Source organism: Aquarana catesbeiana, linkage group LG10 (assembly GCF_042186555.1).
Source record: "Aquarana catesbeiana isolate 2022-GZ linkage group LG10, ASM4218655v1, whole genome shotgun sequence".
Classification (NCBI taxonomy): domain Eukaryota; kingdom Metazoa; phylum Chordata; class Amphibia; order Anura; family Ranidae; genus Aquarana; species Aquarana catesbeiana.
Genome location: NC_133333.1, coordinates 82614230 through 82629080, shown reverse-complemented (window position 1 = coordinate 82629080; position 14851 = coordinate 82614230). Strand labels below are relative to the sequence as shown.

General features: G+C 46.0%; 1 protein-coding gene across 10 annotated transcripts in view; it reads left to right on the top strand.

Annotated features, from left to right (window-relative positions):
- The window catches only part of FLT3LG (fms related receptor tyrosine kinase 3 ligand), a 711034-nt gene that overhangs the window by 230952 nt on the left and 465231 nt on the right, over positions 1–14851 (top strand). For 8 of the 10 annotated variants that reach the window (XR_012236338.1, XR_012236339.1, XM_073602344.1 and 5 more), the window contains exon 1: positions 13904–13967. The exons of the other annotated variants lie outside the window; for them this stretch is intronic. Coding sequence is in view for 6 of the 8 variants with exons in the window: in XM_073602344.1 (XP_073458445.1) it covers positions 13926–13967 (42 nt within the window). In the remaining 2 variants the exon portion in view is untranslated. Of the gene's footprint in view, positions 1–13903; positions 13968–14851 lie in introns of those variants that run through there. 10 annotated transcript variants of the gene reach the window in all.

The window sequence follows — 14851 nt, the reverse complement described above, 5'->3', positions numbered from 1 at the left end:
TAGCATGGGAATATAATTGCATCGAAAAAGGGATTGAAGATTAGAGGTAAGATAAACACCTAGGTATTTCATACAATTTGATTCCCATCTAAAAGGAAAAAGGGGTTTAAGGGAGAGAGTCTCGGACTTAGGGATGTTAATGTTTAGAATTTCGGATTTAGATTTTAGGTTTATTTTGAAATTAGATATTGATTGAAACATGGAAAATGCAAACATCAAATTCGGAATCGAGATCCGAGGTTGTTGGATAAAAAATAGTACATTGTCTGCATATGCCGCGTATTTATGGGATCTGTTGCCTATTTGTATGCCTTTGATATTGGCATTGTTCCTAATTGTGGCGAGGAAAGGTTCTAAAGTGATAGCAAAAAGGAGAGGGGAGAGGGGACAGCCCTGCCTGGTTCCATTATGTAAGACAAAGGGGTCACTCAGCGTTCGGTTAATCCTTACGTGAGCAGAAGGGTTAGAATAAAGGGAGGAAATACGGTAGAACATTTTAGGACCCATACTGAAGTGGCGTAAGGTCAACTTAAGGTACTCCCAGTCCACCCTATCAAAAGCTTTTTCTGCATCAGTGGAGAGGAGTAGGGTGGGCTGGGAGCGCCGCCGAACATATTGAATTAGGGAAATTGCCCGAAGGGAATTATCTTTTGCTTCTCTAGTGGGTATGAAACCTGATTGATCCGCCGAGATCCAGTTTGGTATAAGGGGAAGTAATCGGTTTGCCATAACTTTTGCGAATAACTTAATGTCAACGTTTATTAACGATATTGGTCTAAAACTATTACAAAGGGTAGGGTCTTTGTCTGGTTTGGGAATGACTGTGATATGAGTCGAAAGTGATTCTGGGCGTAAACCTGAGGAGTGAGAGATAGAGTTTGCATATTCAGAGAGGCAGGGGAGCAGGATGTCACTAAATGTTTTATAATATAGAATCATGAACCCGTCAGGTCCAGGGGCTTTACCAGAGGGGGAAGACTTCAATGCTGCCTGGAATTCCTCAACCGTGAAGTTTTCCTCTAGTTCTTTAAGGACAGATGTGGGCAATTTAGGAAGATTTGCCTTTCTCAAGTAGGAGAGCATGCGGTTCCGTCTCTCCTTATGAGGAAGAGAGGACAAGTCATTTTTGACATTATATAGGTCCGCGTAGTAGTCTCTAAAGGCTTTAGCGATATCTGGAGTTGCATGGGCCAATGCACCTGACGAAAGCTTAATTTTAGAGATAAACGATTGCGACTGTTTGTTGGCTAGATCACTAAAGACTAATCTACTTGGTTTGTTCCCCCATTCGTAAAATTTCTGCGACAGACGTTGGAACTTTCTCTTGGTGTCTAAATTAAGGAGGGACTTCAATTCCTCACGTTTAAGTGTGAGGGATTGAAGGTGTTCATTATGTAAAGAAAGTTTATGCTGCTTGTCTAGAGCCTCTATCTGTTGTAAAACCTGGTTAATTTGTTGACCATGCTCTCTCTTTATCCAGCGCACCAAGCTCAATGAGCTGGCCTCTAATGGTAGCCTTATGAGCTTCCCAAACGATAGAAGGGGAGGTGTCAAGAGGATTTGTTTTCCCTAAAGTACTGCGATAAATGAGAAGCCAACATAGAGACCCCTACTTCGTTAGTGAGAAAGGAATCATTGAGCCTCCAGTTGGTGGTACGTTGGGGTAAAGAGGGCATGGTCAATGTCATCGACACAGGTGCATGGTCTGAAATTGATGCGATGTGAATGTGGGCAGAGTGTAGGAAGGGAAGATGAAAATGGTCCAAGAATATATTGTCTATTCTGGAGTATGATTGGTGCGTTGAGGAATAGTGTGAGAAATCCTTCTCCTTGGGATGAAGAAGGCGCCAGACGTCCATCAATTGATGATCAAGAAGCTGTTTTTTCACAAATTTCAGTCGTTTGAAAGAGATATTAGAACGGCTTTGTGATGTATCAATAATGGGGTCTAACGGCATGTTTATATCCCCCGCTGGAATAGTAAGTCCCATAGCAAAGTGTGACAATTTAGTCAATATTTGGGAGAGAAAGGCAGGTTGGTTATGGTTCGGGCAATAGATATTTGCAAGCGTGCATTGAACATTTCCAATGAATCCCTTGAGAAAAAGAAAGCGACCATAGTCATCCGCAAGCATATCAGATAGCCTAAAAGACACACTTCTGAAAAACCAGTGGCTACTCCCTTGGTCTTATTGGTGTCCGATAGGCTATAGTACCACTGCGGAAAGTTAGGTGAGGTTAGTCTGACAGGTGTTATGTGGGTTAAGTGCGTTTCTTGAAGAAAGGCAATAGAACACGTGACTTGTTTTAGTTCACGATATAATTGATGTCGTTTAGCAGCGACATTAAGACCCCTAACATTATAGGATACAATCTTTACCTTAGCCATTTAAAAATAAAATGAAGGCCTTCAGTCTGTCTTGCCAAGCATACCAGCGGGGAGGGGGAAAAGGGGGGAAGGGAGAAAGAGAAAAGAAATAAAGGAAGAGATGAGAGGAAGAAGAAGATAAATTTATACAGAGAGTATATACGTAATCCAAGGAACTTGTGGGAAGTGAAAAAATATCACGCAGAAGACTGCAGTGGTCCCATTGGGGAAAGAGAGAGCGAAAGGCCATCCTAATCCTTGAACAAGGATTAAATAGGACAACTTCAGGGCCATTCACATTCGCCATCCCCAGGGGGAAGTGGGGGTGGGGTTACGCTGTGGGGGGGAGGTGGTGAGGGGAGTGCGCCCCGACAGCACACGGCCTGTAGAACGAAAACAAATTACCAACCTGCCATTAACAAGAGAACAATGAGTTCCAGTTGAAAATATGAAAACCCATGTAAGTAAAACCAGGGTCAATAGAAACAGTAAGCAACCTAAAAAGAATTGCAAATGTAGACCAATTGGAAACATGCAACAATTAACATAAAAAACAAAAAAACAAAAGAAAAAAACAAAAAACAGACATTGGTCAGCTTACTAGTGAGTCCGCTCTAGTCTTATGTATACAAATACAGGTAGAAAAAACACAGCGGCTAGAGCCGGACTCAGCAGAAAAAACCTTTTGTAAGAGAGAAATGGTTCACATTATTAGCAAAAACATGGGTGAAAAGATAAGTGTTTCAACCATGTTTTTGTGCAGAGCCCGGAAGCGAAGTACGACTCTTCTTTGAGGGGGTCTTTTTCCAGACAGAGTCCATGGGACATGAAAATTTTGGAATTGGATCCTGCCAGCCTGGAAGTTCCATGGGTGAGAGATGTAGGTCCTGTAAGAAAGTTGGAAGATCCTCAGGAAATCTCAATGTATGGGAACGGCCATTTTTTGTAGGAATCAGGCAGGCAGGGAAGCCTCATCTGTATGTAATCCCGTCAGATCGTAGATTGTCCAGTAGCAGTTTTAGGGCTCTGCGGCGGTCCAAAGTATCTTTGGAAAGGTCTGGAAAGATGGTGATGGTAGCCCCGTCAAAGTCAATGTTAGGTAAGCCTCGCATCTTCACCATAATAGCATTTTTATCTTCAAAATAACGCAGGCGGCAGATGACTTTCCTGGGCTGGTCTGAGTTAGCGTTACGGGGTCGTAAGGCTCGATGAACCCGATCAAAGCATAATGGTGCAGTGACAGGGTTACCCAGGTTGGTATTATAAATGCCTCTTATAGAAGGTTCAAGATCAGTATCCCCAGTGGCTTCCGGCAAACCTCTGACTCGAATATTATTTCTGCGGTTGCGGTTTTAGAGGTCTTCAAGCTTATACAAAGATGCACGGTGGGCAAAAGCCAACTGGGTAACAGTGTCCTGCAATTCTTTGCAGTGTCCTGCAATTCTTTAATAGCTAGTTCCTGCGTGTCCTGTCGCTGCTCCGCTTCCTCTACCCTGGCCAGGATATGTGATATATGTGACATATCAGATCTATTTCTTTTTTGATGGATTTCTCCAAACTGTGAAACATACCTGCAAGTTCTTTTTTGAGGCCGCTTAAGAGTGCAGACATTTCAGAACCCCCGGGGGATCCGGGATCATCCATAAGATCCGAGCAGCAGGAGGAAGCTGGAGAGCTCTTCCTCACAGAGGCAGCGTGGGATGATGGAGAGGCGCTTGTTCTCGAAGTTCTGGCTTGGTCACCACGTTCGTTGGCCAGGTATTGCTGAATAGAACCTGTAGAGACTGGAATAGAGAGTGATCTCTTGTTTGGACGTTTAACTGGGGCAGAACGGAGCTTAGGTGTTTTGGCGGGCATAACTGAAGCTATATGGCCGATAGCTGCAAAGGGCACTCTCCCTCACATCTGAGCAATATCACACATACCTCAAAATGTTGTCAGCACATAGAGGGGCTCCCATATAGGCAGAGCACGGGTAACAGTAAATGTACTCCAACCATGGCAGAAAAAAGCAAGAGAGATTATCGTGATTAAATCTCATAGGGGTAGTACAGTTCAGCTTTGTAGATGGGGAAGATTGCTGAAGGATGAATGCTGTGGGAAGTTTTAATGAGAAAGGCAGTGGAGTAAAGTGATTATAGGAGTACTTGGAGCACCAAGATGGCCGCCGACTTCCAGGACTAGGCCGAAGCCGCGGACTTTCCTAGTGATTGTATCTGGCCGGGCGAGCGCCATTTTCGGTAAGGGATGTAGGCCCTGCGCGGTGTGTGGGTGGGAGGGAGAGCTATTACTCACTGTGTCCCAGGGGTTAGGAAGGGCAGATCCACTCTAGGTCGGTGCCTGGCGTTTAGATGGCACAGGTCGGAGGCGCCGGGCAGACAGCAGGCCGCAAGGTGGTGTTAGGTCTCAGTGTAGTAGAGCAGAGGGATCAGGCTCACAGGCAGTCCACAGGTGCCATTTTCTGCAGGTTTCCTGGAAGGCTGACTGCTGTCCGTCCGGGATGAGGGTCCGCTTGGCGCCCGGGTCACAAGAACGGCAGGCCAAAGGATCCGATCGGGCCGCAGGCCTCAAGATGGCGGCGAGTGTCTCTGCTGGGAGCGATCTGTAGGCCCGGGACACTAAAAATAGCCAAAGCCAAAAAGAACCCACCAGATGTTTAGCAGGGTAGTCCAGGAGGCTAAAATGCTGTAAGGCAGGCTCATAGGAGAGAATTGGAGCCTGGATGGCGGCGGATTCTCCGTGCCTTGGAGGAGCTCAGCCAAAACACGTCCACCACCTTGCTCGTCCAGACACGCCCCCCCAGTATTACATAGTGCAACAGCCCAATAAGTACACACAATAATGGATACACATAAAGTTGTCTTAGATGACCTCTAGAAGTGCATCTCCAAGTGGGACTAATGCCAGAATGAGAAATACCTTAATTCTGGGCACCTTCCCACTTCCAGCACACTTTAGCAACCACAGGAATGCAAAGTTAATCAATAAAGCACAACACAATTCCTAGGGAGCTCCCCCTACTTTTATAATGCAGTCCTCTCTTATCATTAATAAGATGCAAGGTCTTCCGGTCTTCTGTCTTCTGCTAGCTATTTGTGTGGTACCAATTGTAATCCGACAGTTGAACAAACAAAGGTCAAAGGAAAACGAATGCTAGAACTATTCTTGTAGTGCAGTACACCTGCAACTGCCTCCGGTGCAATTTGGCTTTGTGTAACACAGTGTCAGTAGTGCAGTGAAGAGTAGGCTTGAGGCCTGTTCAAACTCAGTCCTTCTTGAATAAGATCTTCTCTGTGGGATTACAGGTCCCAGCAACACTGTGTTAAAAGTCTAGGTGTGAAAAGGTGCGGTACAAACATTCTGGGCATGAGCCCTCTCACCAATCTAGGTCCAGACAGATGGATGCCTCCTCTCCACAGTATCTCAGTTCGTTCGCTGCGGCCACGCCGTCACGCTGTTCCATTTTCACAGACGACCGGGAGTCCTTGGTTACCTCCTTCAGGGGTCTCTGGAACGATCACACTGCTGCTCCAGCACAGCACACTGTGATGTAAGGCAGGATCAAAGGCTGCTCACAGATGACCGGGGGTCCTCGGTTACCTCCTTCAAGGGTCTCTGGAACGATCACACTGCTGCTCCAGCACGCTGTGATCTAAGGCAGGATCACTGGTTGTTCCATTCTGCACGAGGTAGGCCACAACTCTGTGGGACACACACACCCACAGAGCCCTGCTGGCAGGCCATGCGTCCCAGGAACAAGAGAAAGAAAATGGCCGCGCAGACCCTTTTATACCCTACCCAGCATGCAGTTCAGTCTGTTGGTGCTCATGGGAGGTTACTTGGCATTGTGGGTAGGTCAGTTCTTTGTACAATGTAAACAAACAGTCACTTCCTGTAACATCTCCATGTTCTTGAAACAGGAAATAAATGAAGTCCATTTCACGTTTAGGCCACTAGATGACGCCAAATACCAAAGTATGTACTGACCATACTTTTACATTACATTAAGGGAACAGGCAAAAATTTGTCAGCGCTACATGTATATATATATGTAGCACCCTCTACCATAGGTAGGTGCTAGCATAGGATTTTTGCTAGGGAAACTGTCAGCACAGGTAAATTTAGGCAGGCCTATGCTTTGAGCTAGGCCTATCTGTTTTGATCTGGGGGCAGGGAGTGGTTAGTGTAGCAATGGGTGTGACCACCTGTGCTTTAGTGCTGAGGCGCCTCCCCTGCTTCCAGGCAGAATGTTCTGGAAGAGGGGCAGGGCTTAGAATTGGAGTGGCAGCCAGCTCAAATGGGAGCCCTGACCAATCCCCAACTGGAATTGGCAGGGGGCGGGCCTCCTATATAAGCTGAGGTAACAGACCACTGGGGGGAGAAGGGGAGAAAGGAAGAAGGGGAGAATGGAGTACTAGACAGCAGCAGGAGGGCACCCCCATCTTGGGGGGGGGGGTGCGCCGATCGCAGGAGGAGGCCCGGGAGAGCTGTGAGGGAACTTCACCTTTACACTGTCATTGGTGAAGTCCAGTACTGTAGTGAACTACAGTACGCCAAAATCTCCATGGATCAGGCTTTATAGCTCAACAGTTTAGAGTTAACAAGGAGCTCTTGTGCTAGAATAATTGATCTCACTCTAATACGTGTGGTGCGACAGCAAACTGGTTCGCACCCTGAGCGTGTGTTTGTGGGTGTGTGCGGGGCAACAAGGGATATGGGTACATTTTTTTCAAATACATTTTATTATAATTTTTATTTTTTTTATTTTTATTGTATTTTTTTTTTAATTTATTGCTATCACAAGGGTTTATTAAACCCCTATGTGATAGTATTGGGCAGGTGACAGGTACTCTCCCCTGCTCTCTAGTGCATCCAAATCTGCTCGTTTACATGGACCCCTGGCTGTACCGGCCAGGAAATGGTGGATCTGAAACCGTAAGTAATGAAATCATTGACACTTCTGGTTTCTTTGTTTACAGGGGTCTCCTCCCCCCTCCCCCTCCATCCTGAAGCAGCTTGATGTGGTCCTAGACTCCTGGTAGGAGTGGGAGAGCCTGGGAACCATGCTGCATCACTTCTACTGAGCCGGCTGAATACAACTGGCACAGGCTGATCGCTGCTGCTGCAGCCACTAGCCTGTGATTAAACTTCACTCTTTGAACCTACGTAGTACGTCTAATGAGCTCAAGTGGTTACATTTTATGTGAAGTGTCATAAATTGGCACTATATTTATGTCTCCACACAGCAGCATGGTGTACTGTGTTGCTGTGCTGTGACATGCGGTGCTTTCCTATGCAATGCTGTAAAATGCTACATGTCTGCATTTTATCTCAGCTTACCTCACTACATCTCCCAACTGCTTTGAAGTAAATGGGACACAAAAAAAACAATTGTTTTGTATATTCCCTAGTGATGACTGGCACTTATCTAGTGTGGAAAAATGCCAGTCACCGTACTTTGTGTACACCGTTAATCTTCTAGTGGGGACAGATGACAGCTCTCTAAATCCTGGTACAAACGGGCCGAAAAGTGCAGCAGGAACTGACTTTCAGTCCATATGTACAGATGTCTATTCAACAGAAGCTGGTTAACAACTGGATTCTGTTGAACGGGCATGCTGGAAATCTAGCATTCGATCAGCACTCACAGCCAATGGCGGGGGGGGGGTGGGAGTCCCTCTATCGGAATACAATGTCTCAGTAGGAGAAATCCTTACATCACATCGGGGAACTGTCAGGTTTTTTTTTTTTCATTCAGTTGTACCCAAAAAAACAAACTGTAAAGTGTGTACCAGGCTTAAAGTGATACTAAAGGTATCTTTTTTTAATAACAAACATGTTATACTTAGCTGCTCTGTGCAATAGTTTTGCACAGAGTAGCCCCGATCCTCCTCTTCTTGGGTCCCCTGCTGGCACGTCTGGCTCCTCCCCTCCGCTAAGTGCCCCCATACCAACACAGCGAGGCTTGGCCCTGCCCCCGCTCTCTTCTTACTTGCTGTGATTGACAGCAGCATTCTGTCTCTGAGCCAGTGAGAGCTGGGAGAGCAGCTGTTTTTGTGCACATCATTGGATTGAGAAGGGGTTTGGGTAAGTATTAGGTGGGTAGGTTAGGGCGACCAGACGTCCCCGGTTTCCGGGGACAGTCCCCGGATTGAGTTCACTGTCCCCAGACAAAATCTGTCCCCGGTTCTGTCCCTGGATTCAGGGGCAGCGCCTATACCCACTGCTGACAGCCTAGCCCTAGCAGGACATGTAGCAATGTGAATATCTATCCAGCATAGAAGGGATTGGTGGGCAAGCCAGGGGCGTATATAGCTACAGGTGAGTGGAGCTGTCAAATCGGAGCTCTGATGTCGGGGATGAGCGGGGCCGATATGTGGAGCCCCACCCTCTTTGTCAAACAACCTGTGCATAGACAAAAAGCTGGCGTTTATACATTGGTGGGCGGAGAGGAAGGTGGCAGTGGGCGGGTCCAATTGTAACCACTGTATGTGTACCAGCAGCAGTGTATAATTCAGGTTTATTATACACCGCTGTGAGTGCACACACAGTAGATACAATTGGTCCCGCCACCTTCCTCCCCGTCCACCAATGTATAAACATTGTCAATGCAGGGTTGTCTGACAAAGGGGGCGGAGCATTGTACATCATCCCCACCCATCCCTGACATCAGAGGTTGGACTTGACAGCTCCACTCACTTTCACTGCTCAGGTCACTGCCTTAGGGTGCCAGAATGAGGGGGCAGTACAATCGGAAACCCTGGGGGTTGACAACAAACATGCAAATTAGCTGTTTTGGAGCAACATCCGACCGTATGTACGCTCCATCGGACAAACTTTTTCTGTTTCCATCGGACTTTTGTTGGCTGTGCGAACGGACAAACTTTCCGGCAACAAAAGTCCAATGGAGCAAAGTCCGATCGTGTGTACACAAAAGCATCGGACTTTTGTACAGACTATAGTACGTGGCCGCGAGAATGTTTCCAGCGCGAACCCATCGTGCTGGTTCTCGGCAACAGGGTACTGTACATCTCGTGCTGGCTGCAATAGGAAAAACACATTTTCCTACTGCGGCGAGCGCGAGGGGGAATTCCCCTCTGGGGGCATACCAGGCCTTTAGGTCTGGCATGGATTTTAAGGGGAACACTCTATGCCGAAGAAACGGAGTGGGGTCCCCCCCAAAATCTATACCAGACCCTTATCCGAGCACGCAGCCCAGCCGGTCAGGAAAGGGGGTGGGGACGAGCGAGCCCCCCCGTCCTAAGCCGTACCCGGCCGCATGCCCTCAACATGGGGGGTGGGTGCTTTGGCCCCCCCACCCCAAAGCACCTTGTCCCCATGTTGATGAGGACAAGAGCCTCTTCCCGACAACCCTGGCTGTCGCTTGTCGTAGTCTGAGGGTGGGGGGCTTATCGGAATCCGGGAGCCCCCTTTAATAAGGGGCCCCCAGATCCCAGCCCCCCACCCTATGTGAATGAGTATGGGGTACATGGTACCCCTACCCATTCACCTATGGAAAAAAAGTGTCAATAAAAAAAACACACTACACAGGTTTTAAAAGTAATTTATTAGGCAGCTCCAGGGGTCTTCTTCCGACTTCGGGGGTCTTCTTCCGACTTCGGGGGTCTCTCAGACCTCTTCTTCTCTCCGGTGTCCCCCTCAAGATTCATACCAAACACAGTGCCTGGCATTGGCGGGGATCCAAGTCAGATCCCCGCACCAGTGTGAACCTGGCTCGCAAGGTGTCAATCTCGCCAATAAAAGTGGCAAGATTGACACAATATCAGACAACAATACACAAGTTGACCAAGGGGTGGCGGTAAAGAGCTGAAAAACCACGTGATTTGGTGAAAGTTGGCTGGAAAAGTCCTGTCGTCTGTATGCAAGACAAACTTCTGGCCAACGCCCTTTGTACAAAAATCCAAGGGAAAGTTTGTACAAAGTCCTATCGTGTGTATGGGGCTTTAGGCTACTCAGCTACCTACAACTGCTTTCCCTGTTAACTAATAATGTACCAAAACAGTCCTGGCTGCAGTTCACACTTATATACCCCTAATAGATGATATTAGACTTTGGTTCACATTGTGCAGGCTGGTTGCAGGTGCAGGAATCACATCTGTTCCTGCCTGCAGCTAAATTTCACTGCTCTTATGAGATGTGGGGGGCTGCCACTCATTCTGAATGGTACACCCCCCCCCCCCCACACACACACACACACACACACACACACACACACACACACACACATTTTAGCCGATACTGAGTTTGTGGTAACCGCAGGAAAATCAAATGGTCAAAAAGACCATGCTTTTTCCCTGCCACTGGGTTTTTAAAAGGGTGCAGGCATCTTTTTTGCGGAAAACGCAGACACAGCAACCCATTCAAATGCATGGGCTATCCTGCCCGCACAAGTGTGAACCAAGGCTAAAGGAGATGTATGGCCAAAGCTCATTTGGCTGTACTTCTCCTATGGATCACAGGAGTGCAGTTTGTTCTGCACTCCTGTGACCAAGATTCAGTCCGGTGAAGTCCGCTGTCGGCTGATATCACAGAGCTGGTACAAACTCTAGGAAGATCCCAAGATTAAAGTCAGGATCCACCCAGATGCCTGACCAGCAGCTGGCTTGGCATTCCACTAAAAACCTGAGCTCCTACCCCCTCCACAGCCCAGAAATCTAGTGAGCATTGGAGGGGCAGAGCAGAGAGCGACTGACAGTCACAGCTCTCTGCTCAGAGTGGAGGGGAGTGATCAGCTGTGTTTGGTCATTCAGTTTTCAGTGTGGAGCCAGCGGGGGACAGATGCAGTATCGGAGTGATGCCACATCCACCTCCGTATGTAAGGTGTGTGTTTTTTATTTATTTTTTTTTTAAATTCCTGAATTTCTTTTTTGAGAATCCAAATCCTCAGCCACTTGTTGGGTATTTGTATTTTTAAAATACCTGTCTTTCATTCCCTAACACTGCACCTTCTACGGGCGCAACATGGATATTTTAGTTTGCCTCACCTGCCATTACGTAGCAGGCAGGTGGCAGGAGGAAGGGGCAGGGCCAGATCTAGCCTGTCTGATGGTTCCTGATGTATTTTGGCTTTCAATCAGTGGTATGGGTTGAAAGCCAGAGGACATGTCGCAGCAGCCCCCATTGCATGCATGATTTACTGATTATGAGTGCAAGGCTTTCCAGCCCCCTGCTGGAAAAAAATGCACATTTTTTCTGCAAAAATCTGTGCATTTATTCATTTTTCCATAGAGGTAAACTTATCCTTTAATCCTGGAGGGAGTGAGAGGAGTCTGGAGGACCACAGTGCAGGGACTACTGTGCCAGCAGATGTAGCAGCAGTTCTGGAGGGCGGAGATGAGGGAGAGGTATGCATAGGTTCTTGGCTTCTTAAAACATGGCAAAGTAAAGTGGAGAGGACTGCCAGTTTAGTGGGGCAGAACCACCTCAAAAGTAGTGAAACGGGGCGGCAGGACTGGGAGGTAGAGTTGTAGGTTGGCAGCCTATGCTGAGAGAGTGTGAAGAGTCTGGGGAACAGTAGTGCCATGGTCCCCAGGCCAGGAGATGTGCCGTTAGCTCAGAAGATCGGGTGAGAACAGGGCATACTCACTGCTGCTTGCTGGAGAGCATACCGCTGTGTCAGGTAGAGGATTGTCAGACAGAACAGCAGCAACTATCCGATAAGGAGATGGATGCGGCTGCTTCTATGCAGAGAGGCAGCAGAGTTTACAAATTAGATATCTATGCTGTTGGGACTTTTGGGGGGACTCAACTGAAATCTGGGGTGGGGGGTGCAGCACTCTGTACAACACACTCCTGAACCTTGCACTATATACGTAATACACTCCTGCACGTAGCATCCTCCTGCACCCTGCACGTAGCATCCTCCTGTGCGTACCACCAGCATACAGGGGGCAAACAGACCACCAGCATACAGGGGGCAAACAGACCACCAGCATACAGGGGGCAAACAGACCACCAGCATACAGGGGGCACACTGACCACCAATATGCAGGACCAGTGGTTACCAGTATACAGAGGACATAACAAATCAAGTAAAACAACTACAATGCAACTAAAAAAAATCTCAAAAGCAATAAGAGAATCTTGTTAGCTGATCCCTCATCTAACGCAGAGCAATAAAAAGCAAAAAATGCAGCTCTGCTCTACGCTTCACCTATAAAACTCTACAAATGGACTTATAAGTGCAATGATAAAACCTATAAATGAATATCCAGTGCAAATCAACTAATGTATTGCAATATAGCAGTGATGGTGTCACCCCCTCTGCAAAAATATTTGAGAAATTGCAGAGCTTCAATGTGCAAATAATGATGAAACCCCCTACATACAATAATAACAGAGATACAAATCAACCAGTATATAAGAACATAGTAGTGAGGGCGTCACCCTCTCTCTGCCAAAGGTAAGAAATATTGCAGAGCTGCAATGTTTAAATAGTGGTGAAACACCCTATATATAATCATATTAAAATGTAAAATATGTAAATCAATTGTACATTATATTATGATTATATATAGGGGGTTTCACCACTATTTGCACATTGCAGCTCTGCAATATTTCTTACATTTTGCAGAGAGGGTGACACCATCACTACTATGTTCTAATACACAAGTTGATTTACATCTCTGTTATTATTGTATGTAGGGGGTTTCACCGTTATTTGAACATTGCAGCTCTGCAATTTCTCAAATATTTTTGCAGAGGGGGTGACACCATCACTACTATATTGCAATACATTGGTTGATTTGCACTGGATATTATTTTATAGGTTTTACCATTGCACTTATAAGTCCATTTTTAGAATGGTATAAAGGAAGTGTAGGGCTGTGCTGCATTTGTTGGCTTTTTTATTGGTATACAGAGGCCAGGACATACTGATCACCGTTGTACACCATGAAGAAACCTCCACTTGTTGACCACGCCCACTTGCTGGTCACACCCACTTTTTGGCCACACGCACAGGTAGCGCACCCCACCCCTCCCTCCAAGTTTTTTCTCTATCTTATCTTCGTGACATTTGGTAGTCATATCCCAAAAAAATTCTAAGTATTTTTTTTTTTTTTTTATATCTTTGAGGAAATTGTGAGGAATAACGTATATATCATACAAACATTCCATAAACACATACTACATACACTGCATATATCATTTGAGGAAAATATTCTTATAAAATAGTTTACCATTTGCCAATAAAAAAAAAGTCCCCGGATTTCATTTTAAAAAATCTGGTCACCTTAGGGTGGGGGAGCAGAGCTGCATACTGAAGGTTTTTATTTTTATATACATGAAGGTAAAAAACCTTCAGCCTTTAGAATCACTTTAAGAGGGAAATTCCCTTTTCTTTAAAGAGATTTCCCCCACTTACTGCTGCATCAGCAGTACAGTCAATTAAGGGAAATTTCCCAAACAGGACTGACAAAAAAAGGTTTGGCCTTTACATGCAGTTTAATTCCTAACCTCTTACTAACCAGACTACAAACTCATTATGGTTTCACTTTCAAAAAATTTAAATCAGTTTCAGTTTGCACTTTACAAGATGACACTGCTGTGGTTTGGCTCCTGCTTCTTCTCTAGCCAGGTAGATACTATTAACTATTTGTTTCTTCTATGTAAGATTGATATATGCTGGGGGATTGATTTTATGTAAACTTCCTTCCACGTGACTTTACTTTAACTGTACATTGATTAAACAGCTGTACTTTGACCAGCCAATAAACTACATCACTGACCTTAAACTGGGCCTATTTTAAGAGGGTTCAATGAGTTGGGTCACTAATATTTCTTTGAAAAACCAACCTAATGAAGGAAAGGGAAGATAAGTGTCCTTGACAGCATTTGTTATTGATATTCTAGCAATACATCGATTGATTACATAAACCAAGCATTTGCTTTGTTTAACTACTTCTCTCAATTTATATATATTTAGGTATACACAGGGTAACAAGCATTCTTTTTTTTATATCTGTAAGCATTCTTATCAAGGACAGGTAATTACAATCTGCAGGTGAAATTATCTTCAACTAGCTTGTTGGCACTTTAACCCCTGGTTCACACTTTAGTGATGCGGAAACCAGCGTGATTCCAGTGCCGGCTCCCACATCGCATCTCTCCCACAGGCAGTTCACACTGCCATCTATGAACCGCTGCGGGTGTCAGTACAGTGTTAATGACACCCCCAGATCGGTTCACAGATCGCAGTGCGAAATGTGGATTTGGACAGGAATCAGATGGCAGGGGTGTGAACACCCATGCGATCCAATTCCAGTGTAGGGGGGAAAAAAGTCCCTGCACCTTTTTTTATGCAAATCCAATGCAAGTTCAGCCATAGAACTGTATGGCTGAACTCGCATTGCACAGACATCGCATGTGATTGGCACAGCAGTGCGGGTATGAATCACATGCGATGTCTGTGTTTGCTATAGTGTAAACCCAGGCTAAAACACTGTGGGGAGAATTCAGTAA